This window comes from Pezoporus wallicus, unplaced genomic scaffold, assembly GCF_028554395.1.
Source record: "Pezoporus wallicus isolate ANWC-B61680 ecotype Strahan unplaced genomic scaffold, APGP_CSIRO_Pwel_v1 contig_6999, whole genome shotgun sequence".
In the NCBI taxonomy this organism is placed as follows: Eukaryota; Metazoa; Chordata; class Aves; order Psittaciformes; family Psittacidae; genus Pezoporus; species Pezoporus wallicus.
This window is the reverse complement of record NW_026640180.1, coordinates 2,453,153-2,480,927: the sequence shown is the minus strand read 5'-3', so window position 1 is coordinate 2,480,927 and position 27,775 is coordinate 2,453,153. Positions and strand designations below refer to the sequence as shown.

The window sequence follows — 27,775 nt, the reverse complement described above, 5'->3', positions numbered from 1 at the left end:
GTGCATGTGAGAGGGGGGAGAGAGGGAGTCATGATAGCATGTCACGGGGAGTGGTTTGCATATTAATAAACAGCATATATGAGCCTTTTCCACCAGGGCCAGCGCTCAGAAGGACTCCTGTGCACTGAGGAAGGAACCACGTATCACTGCACCAGAGTGAGTTCTGTTTCAGCTTTTCTTACTGCTGCAGCCTGGCTCCTCTGTTTCTCTTTTCTTCTAATCCTACTCTGCCCTCCCTAGGGCTGCTGTTATACCAGCTGCGTGGGGGTTAGTCTCATCCAATTGTGCTACATGTAGAACAAGTACTCAGAGTATTTCATTTTTAGAGTTTTGCTTGGTTTATCCAACACACTAGTGCTACTGACATAAAGAGGGATAACCATGAGCTCTACACAATGGCTGTAAATGTAACTCAAGTACCCCATCTGTGTACATTCTTTGCTACTTACAAGCATCTTTAAAGTGCCTGCTGTACTTGAGACATCTGTACAATCGCATGCACTGTTAAGATCAGACTTCATAAATTATGAACTGTTTTTCTAGAGGCAAAAAGGTAGATCACTTGCTGATTGTTACAGCAAGACCTGTTTCTCACCAGCGCCTGATGCTATCAGTACTGAGCTGCTTTGATAATCAGCGTATATGTCAGAGAGACACTTTCCAAAAAGACAACCTCATCAACATAGCAGTTGGTGTGGGGAAGCTCCTGGCATTCTGCAGGGAGTTTTCAGTGAAAAACCATTTCAAAGCAATATTCTATTAGATGTAAAGGCTGAGTTACATACATTCACTTACATAAGCAAGCTGAATCTAGGGTAATGTCAGAGGAATTAGATTTATATTAAGCAGCACCAAACAATTCCTCCAGGTCATTTTTATGTGCTCTTCTGTTCATTTTCTAAATTCCTGTCATTTGGTTCACCAATGGATTAACATATTCTTGTCCTAATTCCCACCATTATCCTACAGAGGGAAACCTCTGGAGTCTGCTTCCGCTTGGTCCATTTTTTGCCTTACCAAAACTCACAGGGGTTTTTTGCTGTTGATTTTAGCCTTTTACATGAAAATGGTATGCTGAGTAACTGTTCATGATTTTTTTTACCTCTAAATTCTAACTGCCACCATTTGCTTGTGTGCATAATCCTCCTGCACACATATCTGTTAAAAGCCATCTTTTATTCATTGCCCATTTCAAACTATCCAAGCAAACAAGCCACAGCTATAAAGTATTTTCCCTGGACTTCTATGCTTCTTAGAGCTGTCCATAAATGCCAGTTCTTTCATACTCAAAAGCTGCAATAGATGCAGAGGTCTTTTGTAAGTTTACTTTTGTTTATTCCTTTGTTTTTTTTAATCCAAAACAGAACCCACCTCTCCCTAAAGATGCATACATAGTGTGAATAAGTCCGTGCTGCAGATGCACACACACCCAGACACAATCAAATCTATTTGGATAGAAATAAGACTGAAGCTCTCCAAATTTTAAACCAAAAATATACACAAAGCAATTCTTAGACTTCTGGGTTTGTGCACACGCAAGCATGTCAACCAGTCACCTTCAACGCAGCACGTTTCTGTGTTACTGAAAAACATACTCTGCTGCTCTAGGGGTTTTAAGGTTTCTAGTTGCTGTCTGCCGTACATCACCTTCTTTTAAGCAGTTAGAAAGCAGAAGTAATTGAAGACAGTGCTCACTTTCAAAATACCTTTGATCAAAATCTCACTAACAAGTAATTACACCGCCTAGGAGCCACTGACGTATTGCTGGTGTTGGCTTAGCAAGTGGCATCCCATGCCACTAAAAGCTTTGCTTATTCACATCAGCATATATGCTGCGAATCTCAGGTGATTTTTTTTACCCTTTTGTCAGGTAGTCCAAGGAGGGGCAGGGAGAGAAGAAAAACCAAAAAAGGATCTGCCAAATCTCACATACATATTTTAAAGTGCCATCATCTTGGGAAACCTCGCTTATCTAGAGCCAATCTGTTAAAACTCCAATAAAATAAGCTAGAACAATGAACAAGGGGGGGGGGGGGGAGGGGTGGAAGCCAAAACCAAACAACCTCCATTTTGCACTTCTTCAAAAGTAACTAAAAACTTTGCTGGAATGACTCAGTAAAGCATGAGCATGAAGCGGGATAGGAGACAAAACAGGGACGTTCAGTGATACCAGACAGATACATCTACACTTTGGATTTGGGTAACAGGTGGCAAAGAGAGAAGGAGAACAAAGAAAGGTATTCAGAAAGGATGGTTTGATGTTTGACAACAGGAAAGAACAAATATGGGACACCGGAGACTGGCCTCTGTAACCATATACCTCAGGTAAACAAGCATTTTTTGTGTGTGTGCCAGGGTACTCTGGGGCAGGGTGGGGAACCCACAGCAATGGGCACTGCCCTGGAGCCAGAGTCTGCCCAGTGTTTCCATGAGCAAAGGCAAAATGCGCTGTAAACCGGTGCTCAAAAAGTACTTTCTTCTTAAGTATGGATACATAGGTTATGGCTCTACATACCAAGCAGTCTGTACCCATAGCTCATGGGATCTTGGACGTTTACTACTTATGGCCAAATCTAGGCACTCCCTAGGCTTCTAGCCAGGTTGTGCTCAGGGCTGTAGGTCCACACTTACCAGTGCTAGTACCCTCAAGGCAACTGGCTATGTCTGAAGTGCACTTTAGAGAGGTCCTGGGTCTCCTCAGGCTCATTTTGGCTGTGAAAACAACTTCAAAATACCTGAAAACATATGAGGTCTGTGCCACACCCCACTGTGCTGTTGCCTCCTGGGCAGAGCAGAGCAGGGGGACATCAGGAATGTGTGACCAGGAGAGCTGGTGAGGGATGCTGGAGAACTCTGCAAAGTAAACACCATCTTGCCTTGTTCTGGCTACAGGGAACACATGTTGTGCTGAAAAACCTACCTAATTCTTTTTCTTTCATGTCTGTAATTTTGCATATTTGTGACAAGTTGTATAGCAGACTCACAACCTGCAACAGTTCATAGCAAAGTAGTTTAGACTAACAGGAGGAAGGATTTAGTGTTGGTATTCCCCTTGTGCATACACACATGCACATAGCTGAGATGAGATAGGAAAAGAGCTAATTTTTTTCGCATCCAAGGAAAGGTGCAAGTTGGCAAAACCAGCAGCCACTTAACACACAGCAACATCACTCGCAGCTGCATTCTTTGCTTTGGAGGAACGTTGTGAGGCGGTGCCAGTTTATCTGAAGACTACAGAGGGAGATGCAAGACATGAGTTTTATGGGAATGACTGGTGTCATCAAGAGTTAAGATTATTTAGGCTTTTGGTCTACCACAAAAGACTTCAGGGAGTTATTAAAACACCTGATGAGAAAATAAAAGACTTAAATAGTCTCTCCTGAAATATTATCCTAACTGCTCCTTAGTCTGCATCTTTGAGTTCTCTCCTCTTGCAATTTTATTTACCAGTGTTTCACAGACTGAGGTGTGCAATTTATTCATTTGAAGTTCACTGCAGCTTTTGAGGCTGCACAGAACAACTGTAAAACTTATTTACACAAAACTGAGGCCAAGTAGCTGCAAATCAAAAGACTGAGGATCAGACAGAAAGTAAAGTCATCAAAGATGCTCAGGCCCTAAACGGAAGAGCCTGGCATGCGAGGCAGCCCAACAAAGCCCTGCCTGTCACAGCCTCTCTGCCTCCATGTCCCTGCTGACGTGAAAGCTCTCCCTCACTTATTTCAGTTCAAATGGCTGGGGTAAACTTCAAATGTCTGAATCCTTGTCGTTTTGACTGCAGCTGCCTGATGGGCACTCACATGAAGAGCAGCAGCTATGAAGTCAGCTTGAAGAAACCCAAATGACCCTGGTGGTCTCCTTCCTGCAGCAGTCTTGACAGCAACCACCCATTCACTGTCCAGCCACAAGGGACTCTCACCTTCAAAAACATCTCTCAGAATAAGTCTATTTCTAATCCTCCTCTTTAACCCAAATGTGGTTTTTTCCCCCTGTCTTCTCTGAGGATTTTTCTATAGCTCTGAGATAATTGCTCTAAGGTCGTCACACCCTCTTTTTTAAACCCACACATTCACAGATCGGGATTTCAAAAGGCCCTGCTCATTCAGTAGAGCTTACTCATCAGGTCACTTGTCATACTCATATCATTAATGCTTCTCAGTAATCCACAGCAATTCCTTGAAAACCTCTTCTCATGGTAGGAGGCTGATTTGCACCACAAGTTGCAAGTAACTGGGTAAAGACATGCAAAATCCCACTAAAACCCCCCATACACATGCTTTAAGCCGTGCACATATCTAATCTTGAAAGTCATGCTTAGAAGTATCAGGCCACAACCATTACATCTGAGATCTGTTATTTCAAAACTCAACCTTACAGCAAATTGCATAAGCATTTACTTCAGATTATTTGTGTATTAAACAGAAAAGAGAATACAGACTTTTTTTCCTTTTCTCTCCAAGGTCCAGACTGTTATCTGGCATAGAAAAAGAAGGGATCAAATTAAAAAGATGTTGTTCTATAACTGGGGCAGAGCAGGAAAAAGAGAACATTACTTTTCATAAAAAGTTTATCTCAGACTGAGAGCCGACCAGAATTAGATAGAATTACTAAAGCTTTTCAATTTATTCACTGTCAAAACACAAACTGCTTTGGAAATCTTCTGTTGGAAGATTTGAAGTCTTAAATTAATACAATCCATCTCCCCTCAAAAGGGGGGCAGAACATTTCTTATTTTCTTCAATAAAAACAGAATTAATATAAACTCTTTTTTGCAAGAAAAGAAACAGAAACAAAAAAAAAAGATCATTTTTTGTTTTCAAAGGCTGAAAATATCTCTTAAGCCTCTGATATTTTTGACTCCATGTTAAAAGAAGAAGGTTATGCTTGAGAAAGGGAAAATAAGCCTTTCTACTTTCTGCTGTGCAAAAGAGAGCACCATCCTGATTCTTCAATTCTGTTTCTTAATGAGAATCCCAAAGTCACTAGCTACCCTATTCAGAGACTATACCACATAAGATACCTACTGTATCCCTTATTTTTTACCAGGGAAAGGCAAAAGTTATTTGTCTTAGTGTTACTTACATCCAGATAAACTGCTTGGACTAAGCCAGTGACATCACCTGACAGTCACCAACCTTCCTAACAAGCGAGGAATCAGAAGGGTGCAACAGCAAGCCCATGGCTAGTTCTTGCTGACATGGATGGATTTCTTAACATCAAACTCTTTTCTCTCCAAAAAGGGCCAATATGAGGTTATTTCTGTGTTGAATTTCAGCCCTGGGGTTAGGTCTAAAATATAAACCCAGAGAGTCTTTAGAGAGAATAACTTTTCACCCCAGAGAAAAAATCTAAGGTATTCCTGCAGTAACCGATTTGATCAGCAGCCACGAGAGCTGAACCATGCCCTGCAAACAGGGCAAGGCTGCTTTCCCAGCAGCACTTTTTGGCATTGCTCAAGCAGGAAAAGATGACTAAGCATGCCTTTCCCCAAACCTTTCTGACCGTTATGTTAGGTTAAATAGAAAGGAAGAAGTATTGGACATTGACGTTTTCTCTCTTTGCTAGCTTGCTAAAATGGCAAGTTTCACAAAGTTATGGCTGTGGAAGCTTTCCTTCACTTGTCTCCTACTATTTTAACTTTTAAATCTTATCTTTCTGCTTCCTTCCTCTGAAAACTGAAAATTAAAAAAAATGAAGTCAGGAAGACTCACTTGGACAGGGAAACATCTTTGTTGTTTTTTTTTTAACTGAGGAAGGAGAAATCTGCTTTAATACTTGGCTTTTCAATTACAGGGATGAGGAATTCACATATCCGAGAAAAACAATAAACAAGACAGGCAAAACAGACCTTTATATTCCTAATGTTTCTCAGGTTAAATAAGACAAAATAAGTCTCTCTCCTGGTTAAAATTTTCTCTTTGGTACTGTGTAAAGTAACACAACTCTCCCCAATCCCTAAGGATCAGAATCAAAAATCCTGAGCTAATAGCCTAAGGAAAAACTCTCCCATAATGTGTAAAGACTCTTTTGTCTGTATATACAAAGAAAAAAACCAAACCCTACAGCATCCACCTTTTCTTCTTTCCCTTTCTAAAATGAGCTTCCTAATGGACTGTAACACTCCCAGGCCCTGTCACAGAAATAGACGAGTAAATACATGAATTGCCTGAGCTTGCAGCTCCCTCTCCACCCAAGCAGGATACCCAACTCAGGCTGTTGGGTATGCATCTATTTGCAGAAACACCTTGTATAGAAACAGTAACTGCTTTAAAAGCAGCACTTAGAACAAAAAGAAATGTTCACTAAGCTTTTCAGCTTTGGCTAGATTATTGCTTAGAGAGGGCATGAACTCTGTTTCACACTTCATAAAGCAGGATGCTTCTTGGCAGTAAGAGACCTTTAGGCTTATGTGAGTGGAAGATGATCTGTTATTATACATTCCATTTTCATGATTTTATAAAACAATAGTATAACATCAGCTCCAGCAGCCCAAACACTCCAAACTGGCATGACAGCTGAATCTTGTAATAAAATCCACAGAGGTATCTATTGACCAGATCATCGCTCATTAGTCCTTGGAGGGACTTCTTCACCTTTCTCATCAGAAAAGGCCCTACAGCAAGCACTGGATTTCCACCGGTAGATCCAAGGTCCAGCACATTCTCCTGGTTGCCGACCACAGGCCCCAAGTTCACGAATGCAGCCCAAAGTTGTATTAGCACACAGAAAGAAAATGGAGCTCCCTCGAGGTCCACATTTTGGTCTGGTTGCAATTCAAGTCAGGATTATGACACTAGGCAGCTGAGACATCCAGCTCCCCTTTTTTGGCAGGCTCATGGCCAGGGCAACGCTGTTTCAGGTGCTAGCTGCAGTGCTTTCCATAAGTGACTCCTAAACTAATGAAGAACCCTCACATTCTATATTAAAAAAGTACACACACAGTGCTATGCATCATCTCTTCCAGGCAGACGGCTTGAGTTCCAGGTTTTTAGAGACACACAGGTGAACCCTAACCCAACCCTACTGGCCTTGCTTGCTAGAGAAAACAGCTGGGCTTTTTCAAATCTTCTATCAATGATGAAACCTTAAGGCAAGGAAACCCTTAATTTCTCACAGCGCAAAGTACTATTAAAGGGGACTTTGAATCACAGGGTCCTTTGTCAGACTTTGGGTGGATATGAACAAATAGCTCAAATTAGCTGGTTTCTCCTCCTCTGCTCCCAGCTCAAGGAAAAGCTCTCTGCTGCCTGTCCCCTCAAGTATTAATAACCTTATCCAAGAAAATTAAAGAAAGTCCTGCCTTTTGCTTTCTTCTTCTTTTGTTTTCTGAATTCACGTACTGAATATCTGCATCCAGGTTTCAGTGTCTGTTAATAGCCTGAGTAATATTTCCATGTATTACTTTGAGGGCTGAATTTTCCAAAACAGAAATAAACCCTGTTCTTCTACAAAGTCCAGCTTTCATGGGGCAAAGACTTGGGATGGGAATGCAGAATTGCACGCTGTCTGGCAGAAGCAGTGTGCTCCAGTTGCACTGGGCACACACCATAAACTCCCCTTGAAGAAGCAAAATGCAGGCAGCGCACTTGTGATTTACCCTTTAAAACAGAGCAGGGACACATAGGCTGTCATCCAGTGAAAGCTAAAGTATTGCACAGCTTGCAGGCACCAGGACTGCTTGCTTTTATATTGCCCTGGTACATTCATAGTTTCCAGTCTGCCAATGCTTTTTCTCTTCTGCATTAGTGCTATCTGAAGTTCAGCATTTTAGTTCTCAGAGAATGATGCTGGTTCCTTCCTGGGCTCCGTTTTTTCACCCTAATCTTGCTTAAAGTTTTCAAATTGATTTGAAATTGATGAAAGTATCCCAAATGCAGCAGGTTATATAGTATCTCCATAAAGACATGAACAGAAATTATTTGAAATCTGTTCTAAGAGGTCTGAGACACTTGTAACTTCAACCTGAATTTTGACTCATGAGTAACACAGAGGGTGCCACCTTTTACACATATTTGACCTTCTCTTTTCCTGTTTCATTTTGTCACGGAGTGGCTCCAAAAGTTGAATGAAATCACAAGCTACAATAATCTTCTGTTTAAAGGTATGTTAAAGCCAGTTAAGCTGGCTTTAAGAAAGCTGCAGAGGAAAGCTAGAAAATCAGCTAAGCAGGTCAACAACTTTAAAGTATTAAATCTAATTTAATAGCAAATTTAGATTAGTTGAGTACACTGCTTTGAAAGTAGTCATTAAAGTATGTCATAAAATTGGGGCTGAGGTTTCCACAGGTCTCCCCCCCCCCCAAAAAAAGAAATCTCTAAAGCACAAACTGAAAGTCTCAGAACAGATTTATTTTTTTTCCCCTAGAAGTGACATTTTTCAATTATTGAATGATTTTGGATGTTTTTTTTAAATGGGTTTAATTTGTTCCTTATGATCCATTCATTTACAAAACACACTGGGAAACAAAGTAAAGGGGCATAAGGAGAAAAAAACACCAACTGGATTTGTATGTTTGGCCAAAAGCTATTCCCAACACAACCATTTCTTTCATTTAGAAAAGTATCTCTAATTGTTTAGGAAGCGCTACTCCTGACATTTCACAATAAATACAAATAAAAAATAAAACCTACAAACATTTACAAAAACATGCTTACAATAAAGCTATAGAGACCTTTCAAATGTCAAGTATTTTTGGTAAACTCCTTGTAGGACTTTTTGTTCACAGACAGAAAAAAATCCATAAGCTTAAATGTGCATCAGCACTGCAAATATTTGATTACTCTTTATGGCGTATTCATTAGAAATTTGTTTAGCTTTGCTTTAAAAGTTTCAAACAATAGTTCCCGCTGCTTCCTTGACAGACCAAAATATTCCACCGTCTACTACAACAGCCAGAAAGACCGCCTGATCTTCAGCCAAAATTCCCTTTTCTTTACATCATCTCACTACTCCTGATTATACATGTCTTCATATACAAAGTTCTCCCACAGTAAGAACTAGAGTCTTTCAAAATACTCATTACCAGAAATGTTACGCTTCAGTCACCTCCAGCTCCCTGTGTATGTAGCTGTCCACTGCCTTCCTTATGCCTCTACCTTGAGACCTTTTATTTTTGTGCTTCTAAATGCCTTTCAGGTGTCAACAACTTTCTGCTAATGAACTTCCATGGCTGTTTGTCAAAGAAGGAAAGCACACGCTGTGGGTTCTGCATGTTAAAGGTCACGTCCTCTCCAAATGCAAATTGAATCAGTAGTATTTGCTTGCCTCTAAAAACAAAAGTAAGAACCAAGTGGTTTTTTTTTCTCCCCTTTGACTCCCAAACATTAAGTCATGCCTAACTTGAACCTCAGATAAAACATGCTCTTTTAAAAATGCCATTCCTTGCTCTCAAATGACCACACAGTCAGAACTAGGGATGAATGGTGGGAGAAAAAAATCTACAAACTCATCCTCTCTTCTAACATTAACTTTGTAGGCATATAATTCAAACTCATCCTGCATAAATAAATGATAAAGTATAATAATACATAGTTTTATCATGCAAGTACAATAAAGCATAAGTAGTAATAAATCTGGGCACCGAATTTGAAAATAGAATAACAAAGTTTTGCCACTTAGCTAAAACTTGCTTCAAAAATTTGGAATTGCAAAATTTCTCTCTTTAGAGACAGGAAGATTACACTTGTAATCTGCAAACTATGTTTACCAAACAACACACAAACTGGTGGCTAATATATCTAGAAAACAAATCACATCCTAATGTAACTAATTTTGCCTGTGGCTTCCCTTTTTTATACAGTGCAAAGGAATGCACTTGCTTGACTTTAAAGAAAAGAAAAAGGAAAAATAATAATTGTAGTGATGTCCTTGTTTTGAAGCATTTGTAGATATCTCCATCGATTATTCTGCTTCTTTGCTGGGCCATCAGCTGTGAAAAATCTCCATTTACTAATCTCCTCTGACCCTGCCGTGTGTGGTAGGGGAACAGGTAACTTTCATTCTGAATTAAGCAGTCTCCAGTGTGTTCATTTGCTGTAGATACTTCTTTTTTGCCTTTGCTACTCCGAGGATGGAAAATAGATGTTTTTGACTTTTGGGGAGAAAGTGGCAAAGGCAGTTTGCTCTCCTCAGCAAGAGTTAAGTGCAAACTTTTTCAGTTTCTGAACAAAAAGCCTCTAAAGTGAAAGCTGATGATACATCTGCCCTCAAGCATATGTTTTCAAACGCAAGATGACTAAATAGGGGGTTGTTTCTATTGCAAGGTTACATAGTAGCACTTACTCATTGAAAAAGTTTCCTTTCTTTCCTGGAGCTGATGATCCGTGTTGCGTGCTTTATTACTAACGCTCTGAATCTGATGGATATAAAACGATGGTAAACGACATGCAAGGTCTACTTTAAGGCCAAAATGAGACAGGGTTTTGCTTTCAGTGAGGAGGTGGATGGTTGTTTTAGTTTCCTTTAGACAGTACATTTACATCTCATCTGAGCTCATAGATCTCTCTAGTTAAGGTGCTGTGTGTGCAGAGTTTAAAAGTCTACTTTGGTTTAAAGAAGACATAGCTGTTTATCTTTCCTGCATCATTGTTGTTGTACAGTCAAACTCATGAACATTTTCTTTTGTTGCCTGTTACACCAAGAGCCAAATAGTGCTTTCCTGTTAAATGATTCCTAAGTAGAACTATAGGGGAAAAAAAATCATATGAAAACCCAGCAAAGTCATTTCAGGTTTTCTTTTGGCTTCTATACAAGAAACTGAGAATTTGATGACCATTTCTCCAAAGCAACCATGTTGACTGGTTTTCACATCAATTTTTTCTTCTAAAATAACTTGGTTTGATTGCCTATCCAACTAGGGTAATAGTTAATGAGAAAAATCACAGCAGTATGGCAATTCCTATGATCTGGTCTTGGATGAAGGTCTCTATAGCCTCAACAGAGGCTGAGCAAGGCAGGTTTGAGCAAAATTAATACTCAAGACAACAGCTATTTTCTGTTACAATATGTGATTTTAGATTTGCACTCTACAACTTTATAAAAATGGCCCAAATTTGGAGTCACAAGAAAAATAAAAGAAAGCTGAAAGTTCTTAATTATGTCCAAAAGCTTCAAACCATCTTTGGAGATACCCAAGGAGGAACTGCAGGTTTAACTGCCACTGTTCACGTCCGAATATTGTGGTTGACAAATGCAGAACAAAAAGGCGTGACTAATGCAACGATTGCAAAGTACAACACATGATGTCTTACTGTAATATGTCCTTTGCATTGTACAAGCATGTGTCTCAAAAACAAGCATACGGTGCCGTTTTGCAAATAGGAGTTGAGTTACTCATTTCTAAAACAACACGGTGCCTTCCCTTTCAGGGATCCAGCATGCCTCAGTACAAGCTGACATACTTCAATCTGCGAGGACGAGCAGAAATCAGCCGCTACCTGTTTGCTTATTCAGGCAAGAAGTATGAAGACCACAGGATAGAAGCAGCAGACTGGCCCAAAATCAAACCAAGTAAGTAGCATGACATCTTATGCCCAAAGCACAAATGCTGTCAAAAAGCATAGCAAATGAAGAGGTATTTGTATGTTTCACAAGCAGAAATACATGTAATTCCTTTCTTTAATTAATTATATGGGCATTTTATTGTCTACACAGCCAAATGTCATTTCTGATGTTGTCACACAAGTCCAAATCCAAATCTTTAGACAATCTAAAGTGACTTACCTGCTGTCAACCAGCTGGGCTTTTACTGCTTATCAATTCAGTTCAACTTTTGTCTGTCTAAAGCTAACCAGATGCATGCTAATCTTCTCAGCTACTTAGGAGGATTTGGTCTGAAATATCACACTGCAGCCTGCACCTTGGTTTTAGAAAACCACACTGGAAATAAGTGTCAAGAAGGACACCTCTTTGCAACCAGAAAAGTCTTCAGAGAGAGAAAGTGATGATAGAAAACAAAGAAAGAAATCAATACAGCAAAGAGAAAACAAAAGGGTCAAAAGAGGTGCTAGAAAACAATCGTTCCTAAGAACAAGCCCTACCAGACCTTCTGAGAGTACTTTTGCATGCTGCTATACCCCATCCATCTCATGGTTTTTAGTCAAAGTAACCTCTCTTCAGCTATTAAAGCTGTTTGTTATTTCTGTTCATTAAATGAGCCTCAGTTCAAATGAAGCAGATCGAGTTTGGAGACTGAGAATATGAAATCAGAGCTATCTGTGTCTTCATTTCATGGATTTGACCTGTATTTTACTAGCAGGCTATGACTTTTCACATCCAGAATGAAGAACCTTTAGTTTGAAGAAAAGACACAACTAATGCACGAGGTGATTCCTGTTAATCAAGCATTGTGTCTTGATAGGTTTTCACTTTGTTTAATAAGCCCAGCCAGTGGGCTACCAAATTCTTGTAGGGTACAGTTAAATTTGATCTTTTCCCATAATGTTCACACTGACCTGAATGACAAATACTCAAGCACCACTGCTCTCCAGGTGGCAGCTGAAGCCACCCATGGTGTCAAATCTGGAAAACACTGACTAACAATCCACAGAGAGGAGTGTAAATGAAGCAGTGGAAACAGTATTATTTTTCAGTTAGGGATGACTGACTTCAGAAAACTCTTTTCTGTAAGAGCTTAAGCCTGTTGACCATGTGGTATAGCTTATTTCTCTCCCTACAATTCTCAGGGAAGCAGGGTAGAACCTAAAAGTGAGATCAAGAATTCACTTGTGAAAGTGAGCTGACAGCTCTACATAGACCTTATTCATACTTGACTACACACGTATTCACACATATACATACACCCATTTATGTTCTGAACCAAGGTTCAGATAATATTAGCAAAATATAATTCTATGTAGAGTTTTGCATACTGATTTTGAAGTAAGACAAATTAAAAAGGCAAAGCATACATAGTCACTTAAAGGCTACAGAGGCATTAATATCCTAGGACAAGATGTTCTAACAGCAGATCTGTCAGAAAAGGAGAAGGTATTGCATCTCTCTTTGAATAATGATGATGTCCTTAACATCTGAGCCAGTGCAAAAATCCTTCCTATGTGCTCACATCATAAACCTCCAAGTGAAGCATTATATGTACAGCACTTTTCACTACAGTGTATGGCTATGAAAACACTGGGATCAGAGGCACCCTAGAAATACTGAGACACAGAGTTTGTAGCTGTATCTGCTGCACTAATGAGTGTTGGATAAGTCATTTAACCCTTGGGTGTCTTTGTTTCTTTTTCTGTGAACAGTTTGTCAGCAGGTTTACCAAGGGTTAAGTGAGATTTTTCATTTTCTCTGCATAATGGCCTTTCGCAAGAGCTTCTACTATGACTGATCCCTAGATGAAATGCCAAAGCAGATAAGGAGTTTAGTAAAATGTGGGAGCTGCTGCCCTCAGGTTTGTGAAATCATCTGTGCAAAATTTATGTTGGCCTAGGAGTTGTTTGAATTTCAGGCTTCTGTAGACACCCAGGCAGTCAGTGGATGGGAACTGAAATGTATCCTAATAACTGACTGGGAAAACATACACCTACAAAGAAATGGTTGAATGCATGCCTGAAAGTGCTATCACATCTCATACCAGGATGCTAAACTTCTGCTTCTGGAAGGCTCCCTGAATCCTAGCTCAAGCACCAATGTAATGGTAGCATTTGCCACCAGTGGCATCCGCACTGTAGACAGTATGCAAGTTAAGAGGTTCCTCAACTAAAACAAGAGTAAAGATATCTTGTTTGCATGATTAACAATGTAATGCTGCTAAGGAAATCGCCTGGAGATCAACTAACTGACGACTGTCTCCTCCTTTGTGAAGCAATCATTAGTCATGGTACCTCCAGACAAAGTAATCTCCCACAGGAAAATCATTCAGCAAAACTCTGAATAAAAGGCAGCAATAGGGCTTCGCAGTAAACAGCCTTACAGCGTACAAGACAACCAATAGACACTGCCCTAGTCTGCCATAAGCTACCTAAACACTGACTTGGCAGGCTATGACTAGACACAAGAAATGGTTACCTCCTAGCTAGGGACTAGGCTGTATAGGGTTTGTGTCTTAATACCACAACAATATTGCATGCAGCAGAGATGAACCATGCCCTGTAAAGGAAACAAACCATTTGCATTCCCTACTATCCTGAATTGTCAAAATGTGCTTCAGGGGCTGAAAAGGAAAAAAAAAAACAGTCCTCAGGAAAGCAGATAGCAGGATCCTTGCCAAACAAAAACCTCAATTACTGTTGTGTTCAACAGTAAATATGAAATGAGGCGATCCATCCAAGCCATTGCATATACCAGAAGCATAGTTCACTCTGCTGAGAGATCTTCTATACTACTATCATTCATATTATGCATTCAGATCTTTCTTACGAAGCTCAAGCTTTTTTTCCCCATTTTTGCCTGGACTGGGTTTACTTCAAAAGGAAAAGGAGTAGCAGATTCCAGCCAGTGTTACTTTGGTGGGAGCAAAAGGGTGTATAGCAATGATAACGGGAATTACAGCTGTATTTGATGTAATGGCAGCTAATGTAGTAACAGTTTGGTACGCCACTTATTTTGCAACCCTCAAAAAGAATTAAAAATCGGTCCAATTAATTAAACTAATTACATAATTATATAGTGAAGTGAGAGTAAGAAATATCTGACAAATTGCTATGCACACGTGCATACACCATGTTTGCATTTACCTACTTGCCTGTGAAAGATCTAAACCCAGTTCTGACTTTAGAGCCTGCAAGTACAATGTCCCTCTTTTTAATAACTTCAAGTATGATGAAGTAAGATAAAATAAAAATTACTTAAGGCAGAAGTCTGGATAAGGAGAGCATTTCATGTTTTTTGAGATATTAAGGGAACAAACCAGAGAATTCAAATTTGCCTAAGTATACAAGGTCTCTGCACAGAGGGTAAGTTTGCTTCATCAATTTTCACAAAACTAAAGTAAGGCTTTGCAACAAGTATCACCTCCCAGCCAAATCATCATACCATATAAACCAGAAAATAAATGTATAACATAACATCAATAAATGAAGCAGAAATCAGACTTGCAGCTGCTGGAAGTTTAATTTTGACCTAGACAGAAGAGTGCAATGTGTTTTGTTGTTTGTTTTGGCTTTTTTCTTGTATTTGTTTCTCACGATCCAATTAAATACAAACGAAAAGGAAAAGCAGTTGCTGTTAATTTTCAAGGCAAAGGAGAACTTGTTTAGGCAGAGATATCATAGTAAGAAAAGCATGGCTGTGACATTTCTTTTCCCTCATCTTTGACCAAACCTGCTGCCTTACTATTGCACCCATCTAAGCTTCCTGACAGCAAAGCCATTAATTATTCAGGTTTCGAGGAGCAATTAAATGCTTAAACATAGACTGTTTAGCATAAAGGTTGTGGATGGTTTCAGTAGAGGCAGGAGGAAGCATGGGGAAGAATGGGACAGCTTGAGGGAAACAGGGGAACCTAAACTCACTTCTGGAAGCAAAGCTGAGTCAGAATAAGCGTGGAGAAGAAAGAACAGAGATGGGAAGAAGAATAATAATGCAGTTGAATGGAAAAGGAAGAAAGAGCTAAAGGAAGGAGAAAACTAAAATTGTATCTGCATAGGGGCTCCTCACTGGCTAGGGGAGGACAGCAGTGAAAAACATAGTACAGCACCAAGTGCTAATTTCTCCAAACCAACAGCCCACCAACCTAGCTGCCAGGCTAGGACAAAACTGTGCACAGCTATGTTGTGTTTCCCCTCCATGTCCTTGACGGATAAACTGGCCCACATGAGCACCATCCACTAAGTCATGCCCAGGAGGATGAGCAAAGAGCTCATGGCCAAAGGGAAGGCCTGAACAACACGAGTGAGAACCTATAGGCATGCCAGGATGGGAACAGTTATCACAGCCCTTAGGGACTTAATGGGATGGAGACAATTTACACAGGTGTCCTTGCATTTAACACACATTGGGCCTCATCTCCCCTGTTCAGCAGACTATATAAAATCACAGTTTTATTCACAAAAGCCAACCAAAACTAAAGTAGCATAAAAAGGAATTCATCCAAATCCTGAACACCTCACAGGTCCTTCAGTGGGTCCTTCCTAAAATGAGAAGAGAAACTGCATATTGGTCTGATGACTTACGCTCACCCTCTGCATCAATGTTTTCTTCATGGACAGTGTAAAGCCTGTGCAGATTTCATGCCAGCATTCAACGTTAAAACCGTTGGATAACCAAGACAACAGGAAAAGTAAGAGTTTGCTCATGAAGTTCAACTTGAAGTTGCTAACTAGCTTTTTTTGGATAACTAACATTAGTTATCCAAACCTCATTCTTGTTAAAAACCCTGTTCCTCTTTTCAGTGAGTTTTCAATTTAAATCTGGAAATCAACACAAGCCTTCATAGCACCTTCTACTTCAGAGGAGCAGCAAAGCAAGCAGAAACTGAAAGGGAAAGGTCATATATTTCATGCATGCCTGAGAAATGACGCTGTTTGTACGATGACAGCAACAGATTTTTTCTAGTTTTCCTTCTCAAAATATATTTGCTCACATGGGAGTCAGAAACTCTGCAAGACAACACTGTTTTGAAAACCATGGAAATGACATCCATATGGATACACAAGGGTATAAACTGACGTAAGCATGAAGCAGCCCTCTAACCGACCAAGATTAAAGAAACACTAGCCAAGTGACATGCATGTCCTTCCAGTCTGCACTACTCTGGCTTAACTGTTCATTCATGACTGCTTTCTGATACATGTTGTTTCATGACTTGCCCCCAGAACCTCATTCTCCCCAGTTGAGATCCCTCTCACACTCCAGTTTCGTGCAGCACCTCTTTCACTTGCTTGCCTAAAGCAGGAGCCTGGCAGGAAAGAACCTATATGCTTTGCTCATCTGGAGTCACACAAACCGTCTCTTTCATCAAAACCATGTAAAAATTAGCAGTTTTGGTACAATGCTTATACACACAGCACATTTGGCCATGCCCAGAGGGTTTTTGAACATATGCTGTCAGTGAGCAGAGCTGGGGTGAAAAGCACCACAGGAGACTCAAAGCAAGCCACAGAAGCCTATATCAATGAGTTTAAGGGTAACACGGCTCAAATTTATGTACAGAGATATGGCTTTCTGTTGTGCACAAGGAGGCCTTGTGTAGATGGCCGTGGCTTCAAGAAATGGGCTACAGGCAAGATGTTTACAGGTCACATCGAGGGCATTTGTTAAACCCTGACCTTGCCTCCAGCAGTCAAACTGCACCCATCCATCCTGAAGGCTCTTCGCATCCTGCCTTAGGATGAACTGTGTGATATAAATCCACCCCCCTCTTCTCCACTTGGCAAAGGAAGTATCAAGTTTTCACAGGGAATCAATTAATCTTCTGGTTTTGCTATGAATTTATCAATATAGGAAGTTGTTCTTCTGAGTTACAAGAGCAAAGAGATACTTCACTGCAGGTTACTAAAAACTTCGGTCTTGATACATGAAGGTTGGGTAATAAAGCTTCAAAGGCAAAGAGATTCCTTCCCTTCCCTAACTTTTCCAGACTGAAAATGCAACTTTATAAGTCATTATACCTTTTTGCCTAAGAGAGAAGAGATGTACTATAAATATTTTCTGCTCCTTGACTGTTCTTTGCTATTTTCTTCAGCTATAAAGCAGCCTGGGTATCTGCTGTGCTTTCTGGTGTGCAAGAACAGTGCACCCTGAACCCAAGAAAAAACAATGTTTTTTACAATGATCTGCGCAGCACAAGCGCGCATAAGCACTGGCTTATGTTGAAATCACAATTTTTTCCCCCTTTTCTTTATAAGAAAAAAATCAAATGGCATTCTGAACACACAAGAAAAGAAGAAACATCTCCCATTTACCTCTCTTATGCTTAAGATAATCCATTGTTTAGTAATGATGGTGATAGGTATGTTGCCTCTTAGCAAAAAAAAACCCAAGCTTCATTATAAATCAAAGCATAACGCCTTTTGGAAATTTAAGTCGCATGGGACAATGTGCAATAAAGTACACTCTCATTTATTAATTTTAGACTTCCATTATGAATCATGCAAGTGTATGAGTATTTGTAATGCACACAAAACAAAGCTGTATTTGTATTTTTAACTGTAAACTCAGTTTGTTTTACAGGAAAGAGTAACAAGATCTTAACGAAAATAGCTCAGCACTGAGGAAGAAGCATTTTGTAGGCACTACTCAAGTTTTCAAGGAATGAATAGCAATTCTCTTTAATTCGGTTGACTACTAGGAAAAAAAAAAAGTGAATCCAGAAATGGTCAGATTCCTGAGAAACAGAATATGAGAGATTACAACCACCCTGCAACCCAGCTGCCTTTCACACCTTAATCCATATTCTTCAACTGTCAAAAAGATGCCTCCCTCCTTTTGCTCTAAAGATTTCTTAAGCAGTAATGTATCTACACAAACAAACCATCTTTCATTTTTCTTGTTGCAACTGATAAAGTGAAACATCAGACAGAGTTGTGGCTTTTAGACTTTCCCCTATATATAAACACAGCAGAAATGTTCTATTCAGTTTCTAGATGAAGCAACCATAGTTTCCCAACCTGAGCATCAATCGTCATTTAGACAGTTATTGCCACAGAGGATGGCTTAGTCACTGGCTTAGTTGACCTAGCCAAAGCTACATCGGCCTGTGGCACTCCTACGGAGGCCTCTGAAAAGGCTGGTTAACTCTGTCAGGGGTGGCTGCTATTGCTCCTGAGCTGGATGCGCTTTTGCTGTTACCTCCTGCCAGACATTGGTGTACAGCCCTATGTAGTCCGGGGATCTGAAGGTGGCTGTAGGCTGCCATGCTGGCACCTCCAGCAGTCACACACGCTCTCATCCCCTCTACTCACACTTGCTTGAAAGATGTGGTGGTATCCTGCATAAGCAAATGTTCCATCACAGCTTTGCGGCTTTGGGGGCAGTGATGCTTAGGGCATTCTGCACCATTAATCCACAGGACAGAACCAAGGCTCATCTCATTTTCACAACCAGAAAGCTTTTCAGTTTAGCCTTCAGCAATGCATCATTTTCTCTCTGGATTCTCAGTGAAGCAATACATGGACTTGCCAGGGCCTTGCTGCTCGCTAGATAATAAACATATGAAGTCTTCTGTGCAATATGTCTATTATTGTTTCAATAACAAGTAGCAGTACACATCTTCTCCCTGGGGTACAGCAGCTAATGCTCTTCGAGCTCTCTTGCTTCTTCTAGTCATCAGTATCAAAATTTAATCTTCACAGTGTGCTGAACTGAAGAGGGATAAAAGGCATCACGAGTAGTGTGTTCAGATGCAAGGGGAAAAAAATTGCACAAAAGAGTCCTGGATTTCTTATGCAGCTGCCAAATTCATTTTGCAGATACAGATTTGGCATCTAAGATCTTGTAACTGATGTGATTCACACACTGCATGCTAAACGACAGAGCCGCGTGGCAGTGTTCATCATTGATGAAGTCAGCTTGCTAGACACAATACAGATACATGAGGCTTCATTATTTATTACTTTTCATTAAGAACTAAAAACCACTCGGGGAATAGAAGTGTCATTCCATCTGTCCCGTAAAGACAGTTTTCCTGGAAAGTTCTTTGCACATTTCCAATGGTCAACATGCTCATTTCTCTGCTACTGTCCTTTTACAGTCTTAGGATGAACATACATAAAGTGTAATCCAGATGAAAATCAGGTACAAAGCATTAGGCTGTGACCAGCACTCGCAGTCACGTACTTGGAATGTATGAAGTAACTTTCCTTGAAATGCAGAGATTTAAAGTTCCTCTGGTGAACAGCACCAGGTTCCCATGAGCAGATTTCACTGCCTTAAACACTACAGTTTTTCCCAGTTTAAGCTTTGCTCAGATGTTCCATCCCCATTTGATACCACACCAGCAGCTTCTCCAAAGCGCAGCAAAAACAGCAGTCCAAGTTTTCATGTACATTATGTTACTAAATTAATAACTGAAATGTATGACTGATTTCTTATCTCAAACTCTATCCATGATCTTACATATATCCATGACAGCTGCTTAGTTTGTCTTCCCCTAATCTTGAAGTCTGGAGGCTTCTTCTCTGTGAGGCTTCTCCCCCGTGACTTCTCCATTCAAGCCAAGTCAATTAAATTTGAGTATCTTAACATTTGTGGTTCAATATGAAGGATATATTTGTCTCTTGGTGATGACTGTCAAGTGAAATATCTTGTCACAATGTAAGTTCTGAAGTACAGATACTTCTCTGAATCACTGCTGCTGAATTTAAAACAAGTGTAAATGAAAAAGCACCTCCATAGTCTTTACCCAGTCTTTTACTTCATACCCCATCTGGACCATGCAAATCTTCAGTAGTACTTTGCTTAACCTTAGCAGTCACTCTCCTGGGGAGGAAAAAGCAGGGAAGTGAAGGAAAAACCAAGATTCTACTGAAAAGTTTCCCTGCATAAAGAATTTAGGATATGTAGGAGCACATTCAGCCTTTACAGCACAAGCCTAGGAAATAGGAAATGCAGTACTTGGTTTTTACTCTATAGTTGCCTTCTCGCAGTGTGAACTGGTTATATGCTCAACCTTGGTTCTTTTCATTTTAGTGCATGCATTTCCATACAGAAATACTGTTAAGTGCTGTAACAGTGCTTAAGTGGTAGAAGTGCAGCTATTACAGATTCCCACCATTAAAGGCTGTGATTTAACTTTTGGTTGTTTTTTGCTTTCTCTTCAAAGGTATTCCATTCGGCAAAATCCCTATTCTGGAAGTAGACGGAGTTACCATTCACCAGAGCCTGGCAATAGCAAGATACCTTGCCAGAGAATCAGGTAACACATTTGACTATTTTCTTGCTCTGTTTTGCACTCACCTTTAAAGCTCAGGGAAAATACACTCACAGCAAAAATAGAAACAAACCAACAGCTTGGCAAGCCCAATGAAGTAGAAGTCAACACCAACGTGGCAATAATGGTACTAGGGCTTTTCCCAGGCACGAACAGCTAATAGTTATCAGATTCTTGTTGCATCTTTAGTTTGTCAGCACCAAATGCTGACCACAGAAAAGCAACATATCATATAAGATGCTTTCAGAGGTGCCACACAAAGAGTGATGGTTTTAAAAAGCATTGTGTGGTGTCATGTCCATGTTCAACAGCCTTCCTTACCATAAGTTGGTGCTAATTTTGTTCACTGGGTTGGGGCTGCTGTTGCAATCCTGATGAGATCTCGGGCTACATCCCCTTGCAGTTCCAAGGTCAGAAAGAAAAAGTAGAGCAAGGCGCCTTGCTAGACAGGGTTTGGAGTCACCCAAAGGTCATGCAGAAAGTAAAAAAACAGACAAAACCAGGTTCAAAGTAACAACCCATATTGTGAAATGCTATGCTGTTCAGAGCCAAACTCAGGTGGCTCAGCTCCGTATCTGCACTGTGTGTAAAGTGTCTACAGAAGAACTCAGAAATTCCCCTTTAGGCCTGATTGAGTTTCCTCTCTGCATATAATACCTGGGGTGTGGGCTTACTTCTCCAGACAATGAGCTTTATTCATGTGTCATGAACAATACAAACTGTGGCTTCCCTGAGGCTCTTGGGGCAGTTTCCCCTGGAGTTAAACTTTGAGCTGCCAGGCTATACCAGAGAGAGCAGGAGAAGGAGATTTTGGAAGCATTAGAGATGATCACAGTCAGCGGACAGAGCAGTCTGAAGCAGATTTAGGCAGCAATTCTGAGCTGGCAGAGAGATTAGATCAGATGGTGACATCATTTGTATCTTTAAATACTTACATGTTAGGGAAGTACTCGACTGGGTAGATAAAGTGATATAAGACTTAATAATGCAAGTAATCAAAGAGAGTAGTCAGGGCTTGCTTTAGGTCAACAAGCTGTCATTCAAAACCATCTGCAAAACTGGTCTGGCTGAAGGCAGATGTGTTCATGGTGTGCTGAATGTCAGCAAACTGCTGACTGGGGCTGGGAAATGAGTACTCTCCTGCTTTTTCATACTCTGAGCAAAGAGACATAACCCACCTCTCAAAATATCCCACATTTTGCAACTAAGGAAACAAGCAGAAGTGCACAGGGTTATTCTTCAGTGCACAACATGTCCTGCTGGTTTCCTCCAACCCTGATACAATCTACTACTTGCAAGAGAAGAGAATGATGAGCATCCACATGGTAATGGAAACAGATGAGAAAGCCTGCCTTCCACTCACACTGCCTCCCTCCCCACCTCCTGACGGGATGCTGATCTGGACCTGTGCTCTTTTTACAGTCTGGATTTCTGACTTGGGCATTACTATTACCTTGCAACAGCCACAAAAGCCAGGGTTCTGGAGCACATTCAGACCACTGTAGTCTCCTGACAGTGTTGGTCACACTGTCAGCTACGGCAAGACAAAGAGCATGCATGGAAAGGGAAAGAAGTCTATTCAGCTTCATAGTCAGACTTGCTAGTCCTGCCATTAAGTCTGCATATATGTCACCAATCCTTTAAAATTAAGAAATAGCATTTTTCAGTGCTCATCACCAACAACTTTTTACTGAAGGCTCATGGAATTTGATGCCCAAAAGGGGAAGCACACCTCTCACCTTCAAGAGCATATTGTTTCAATATGGGAGATGACTTGGAAGAGGACGGGTACATGGTTTATGGGAAACACAGAGCTTCCAAGTGAGTCTAAAAGAAGAGAATGGAAAGATGACTTGAACATGCACAGAGGTGAAAGCATGAACACAGGTCTGTGAAATGATAGTGAGGGAAAAAAGTAGCATCATTAAGAGGATTGCAGGCAAGCCACAGGACAACAGGGGAGGAAACCAGATTTGTAAACAAGACAAAGTTAGGCTAAGGTGTCTGATTACAATGAAGTGATCAAAAGCAAGCAGGGTGCAGCAAGAAGATTCTAAATGGGGCTGAATGAGCAGGAGAGAGGGAAAGAGAAGCAGACTTTCACAGAAGCAGGAGATTGTATTGACTAAGAGGGAAAGACCATGAGATGGAGAAGGACATTGAAAGCTGGGATAGGGAAAGGTTAACAGAAAGGAGTTAGTGCTGAGCCGCACTGAATGTGCTGGGATAGTGGAAGGCAGAGAGAAGGATGAAGAAGCAGAAGTCAGGCTGGAGGTTCAAGTGATGAAAAGAACAACCCACTACCTTGGATGGCTGTGTGAAGTTGGAGGGGGGAAAAAGGCAAGGGTAGATGAGATTGAACCTGGAAGCAAGGAGTCAAATGCATGTTGTTAGCATCAAATGCCCCCTAGAGAGCATGTATGTATATGGAAATGTTCACAAAAAACAGAGTTTACCTTTGAGGTATCAGAAATTCCTGTTGAGGCTACCTCTAAGGTCCCTTCATATGCTTGCTTCCCACAGGTCTGGCAGGTCAGACACCTGTGGAACAGGCGCTTGCTGATGCCATTGTGGACACCATTGATGATTTCATGACACTGTTCCCTTGGGCAGAGAAAAACCAAGACGTGAGAGTAAGACAATCACTAGTTTAAATAAAAATACCACATAGGGCACGACTCCACACCTGAGAATCTCCTCCGGAGACACTGTGTGTCAGCCCCTGGGTCCATCACCTCATCTCAGCAAAGCTGAGCTGGAGGAGCTCTGTATTTCTTCCTTAAGGATAATCCAGCCAAGGCCTTCTGCTCCCTCCCACCTTCTCCTTCAGATTTTTTTCCACCTTTGGTGGAAATAAGGCCATCAAGGGCACCATATGTGCATACATTAAACTGCACTTCAAAGGGGAAAGACCAGACACCACCCCAGCCAACACCATGCAATACCTGTATCATGTTGCAAGCAGACTAAGATTGAATATTTCTCTTTCTGCTAACTCAACAAGATTAACAGCTCCAGCCCATCTTCTTTCTGTGCTTCTGCACCTTGATTTCTTATGGAATTTAATAATCATCAGTCTTCAATAACATCAGCTGCCAGGGACAAATGCTTTTCAATTACTAGTAATGGGTGCTGCTAAAGAGGGGAGGTACCACATCCCTCACTGTCACTGCAGCCTTGCTCTTCAGACCCTCGTGGCCCCTCACTGGTCCTTATGCAGTGCTTCTGCATATACTGAAACCAGGCTAACACGCTGCTACAGCTGCTTCAACACACAGTTATGGGCAAGTCCTACAGCATTTGGGATTGTTTTTTGACATCAGTCCAGTTTCTCTCACCACAGCCCCAAGTGCAAGCATGCAGATCAGCTGCTGGGGGAAGAGGGTGATGGGTGAGTTAACTCCTGTCTTACAATGGCTCTGACCTGAGCAGAGGACTTGACGCTTTTAGGAAAGCGTAACAACAGGTCCCACCATTTACTATGGGTGCAGCCACCTTCTATTTGTTCGAAGTTAAGGGTAGATTTAGGTTAGATATTAGGGAAAAATTCTTCGCTATGAGGGTGGGTGAGGCCCTGGCACAGGTTGCCCAAAGAAGCTGTGGATACCCCATCCCTGGCAGTGTTCAAGGCCAGGTTGGACAGGGCTTTGAGCAACCTGGTCCAGTGGAAGGTGTCCCTGCCCGTGGCAGGGGGTTGGAACTGGATGAGGTTTAAGGTCTCTTCCAAACCAAACCATTCTGTGATTTCAGAAACCACAAAATGTTGCCCCAAACCAATAATAAATAGTGAAACAATATGAAGCGCTCTGAAATCTTGCAGGTGAAAATCTGAGAGTATTTTGAGGGTTTAGTGTTCAAAAATATGAATTGCTTAATTTCCTAGTGATTTCCTGAAGTTTCCTAATATGGGGAGGGGAGGCTGACTCATGATTTTTGATGATTTAGGAACAACCACACTATTGCTAACATGCTAGTGTAGAAGCAGCACTACTGCTACTCCTTTACAGGGAAACTCCCATCGTAAGCTTGCGTGCGTCCCAGCTCATGGTGAAGCACTTCCCCTAAATAATGACCCAGATCGTGTCACCATTGGCTAATTTAGAAGAGGAGGGAGTTCTCAGGAAGCCCTTATATACCTGTACGCACGTATGCATGCAAGTGTTTCGGGGCCGAGGAAGACCAAGAAGCTTACTTGCTGGGAATCGATTTGGCTGTTAGCTGTTCTCCCTCTCTCCTCCCGGATCCACTGCTACCACCTTGTGGTAGAAGTCCCGTCTCATGGCCTCATAAAGGCAGATAGAAGTAATTTACACACACGAGTCAGAAAATTTGTCCAGGACAAGTGTTTACAGGAACACACATCCCTCAGAGAAAGATGAAAGGATGCGTTATGCTACCTGGCCAGCAGAAAAAACTAAGCAAGGTAAAGGGAGCAGAGGTGGATGCTGCCTGTGAAAGCTCCCTTTGTGCCAGGAACAGTTTCCCTTCACCTACACCCCTCATTAAAAAGTATAGCTGGCACTGCAGTAGCTTTGTCTTGCCTTACTGGAGAGCTCCAGGGTTGAGACAAGAGGTCCTGCCACTCTAGAAGGTGGATCCTGGTCCTGTCCCCACCAGTGTCACTGGTTGACTGCATACTTCTGTAGTTGGGAGAGGTCATTATTGTCATGATCACACCTGCGGTGACACTTCACACTAGACCATGTCACCCAAGGCTTTGCCCAACCTGACCTTGAACACCACCAGGGATGGAGCATTTACTAGAAGTACTAGCATTAAAATTACTAGTAGAATTTACTAGAATTAACCAGTTTCCCTCTCTAAAAGAAACAGCTAACCCTTTAAAAGCAGCCTTAAAATTCCTGCTGTGGGGAACAGGTAGCAGAGAAACACCACTATACACAACCTCATCCTTCATCCATTAACACAGAAGTAATAAGGCCCATACGCTTCGGTGGAGACTTCAGCCTTTAAAAACATATTTTAACCACCTCAAATCTCATTGCTCTGAAGACAAAAAAAAAGCAGAATAACCTGCTAACAGCAAAGTCCAGAGATAAACCCAGCAAAAGCTCAAAACCCATGTTATACATCTCCCATGAGAATGGCTGATAACTGACCAGCATCTGACAGCACACAAGGACTGAGCTTAAGGGATTCTGGAAATCTGAGACCCTGTGCACTAGAAAGCATAGCATCCAAGAGTCCCCAAAAAGACCATGAGACATTGAGAGTCTGTTTTATAGATGGATTCTTCCCAAATATATGGCAGGGCTCCCATCCTAGTGCAACTGGATGCCTGTTAGCACAGGTAAATGAGCAGCATCATCCCACACCTTGTGTCTTAGCATCCAGGAGCTCTCAGCTGTGCAATAACGAAGCAACTGGGGCTTAAGTCATGGCTCACTGTGTTTTGGGCGTCTAAACCACTTCATGGGCAATTTATTAGCTTTCCTAAATTCTACAGTGCCCCATTGCATGTATCCCAGTGTAGCCTCTGTATTTCTTTACTTACCTTAAATAATTGCAGTTTGCTGTATTAATCCTGACTTGGATGTTAACACATTCCTTCTTCCAAAGAGAACTGGCCATCTTCTGAAGTTTGGGTCAGACCAAACGATTTCATTGTTCCCTTTTTCAGATGTTGGCTTCCTTTTTCACAAGTAAGAAACCCCCAAAATTCACTTTTGTGAACTGCTGTCCTTCTGCATTGTTGTGCATCTTTGTGTTTTGTTTATCCCCCAGAAACAAGCATTTGACGATATCCTCACAAACAAAGCACCCGAGTTACTGAAAGACTTGGATACTTTCTTAGGGGATAACACTTGGCTGGTAGGGAAGTCTGTAAGTACAGTTTTCATTTCTCTATTCCAATCAGGTTGCCAGAAAAATAAATGCATTGACTATTGCTGAATCTCTGGGTTTCATTCCAGCCAATGAAACAATTCCCCTCACTCTTGTAACTCTTTGTTATTACCAGTACACCATTGGTCACTGAATTGCAAAGTGAAAACTGTTTTCTGTACTATTAGAGAAGTGAGGCAAACCAGGACTAGGTTCTGCATTTTCTAAAGCAGTTTAGAAGTATGTTGACAAAAAACATTATAAATGCCTTTGTACTAGTCAATACAGATGGGAGTTTAGAAATGTGAAAATGTAATCTGCTTTTTTACCCAAAACTGCTCAAACTGGAAACTAATCAAAACACTTCTCTGCAGCACAGTTTCAGCAGGGAAGATTAATATTATAATGCAAGTAATATTCATAACAAGGGCTTTATTTAACCAATTTTTATTTAAATCAAGCCTTGCACTGCAACCTAATTACACATTCTATAATTATAGGCTTAAAAAAACCCTTAAACAAATCAGATCAATCCACGTTTCATTTCTGCAATTTGCTGACACTACCAGCAGCAGTTACATCTTTTGAGATTAGCAACTAAAATTTACTGCTTTCTCTCCCATTTCCACCAGGTAACATGGGCAGATTTCTACTGGGATGTGTGCAGTACGACACTTCTGTCCTGCAAACCTGACCTGGCAGACAACTACCCCAGGCTGCTGGCTCTCAGGGACAGAGTGCAAGCACTTCCAGCCATTGCAGCCTGGATCCAGAAAAGACCCAAGACCATAATGTAGATCAGCTTTTTAGACTGGAAAATACAAATGCATGTTTAGTTTTCAACATGACAAACATCCTAAGTTATTGATTTGAGAATCATTTAAATTAATTTCAGATGGGTAGGCTACGCCAAATCAAAATCTACTACTTGTATCCATTTATAAGAGACTAAAAAGCTGATTTAGTAGAGTAAAGCCTGAGGAAGAGGTATGGTTTCAACCACATTCCCCCCACAAATAAAGTATTTCATCAACCAGATTTATGTCCTGTGGGATCTCAAAAGAAGACAAGATGAATAAGCCTTCCTGAAGAGATGCAATCTCAACAATA

General features: G+C 41.0%; 3 protein-coding genes across 5 annotated transcripts in view; 1 reads left to right on the top strand and 2 right to left on the bottom strand.

Annotated features, from left to right (window-relative positions):
• LOC130603889 (melanopsin-like) overlaps positions 1 to 5,274 on the bottom strand; it is a 67,735-nt gene extending 62,461 nt beyond the window's left edge. For all 3 annotated transcript variants that reach the window (XM_057417994.1, XM_057417998.1, XM_057417995.1), the window contains exon 1: positions 5,083 to 5,274. The gene's annotated coding sequence lies outside the window, so the exon portion shown is untranslated. The remainder of the gene's footprint in view (positions 1 to 5,082) is intronic.
• Positions 1 to 27,775, bottom strand: part of GRID2 (glutamate ionotropic receptor delta type subunit 2) — a 914,338-nt gene that overhangs the window by 13,831 nt on the left and 872,732 nt on the right. The window lies entirely within an intron of this gene.
• HPGDS (hematopoietic prostaglandin D synthase) lies at positions 3 to 27,775 on the top strand. Its single transcript, XM_057418000.1, has 6 exons — positions 3 to 156; positions 11,367 to 11,508; positions 20,714 to 20,806; positions 23,345 to 23,454; positions 26,567 to 26,665; positions 27,298 to 27,775. Exons 1-6 carry the CDS (start codon positions 79 to 81, stop codon positions 27,460 to 27,462), a joined length of 687 nt encoding a protein of 228 aa, XP_057273983.1. The 5' UTR covers positions 3 to 78; the 3' UTR covers positions 27,463 to 27,775.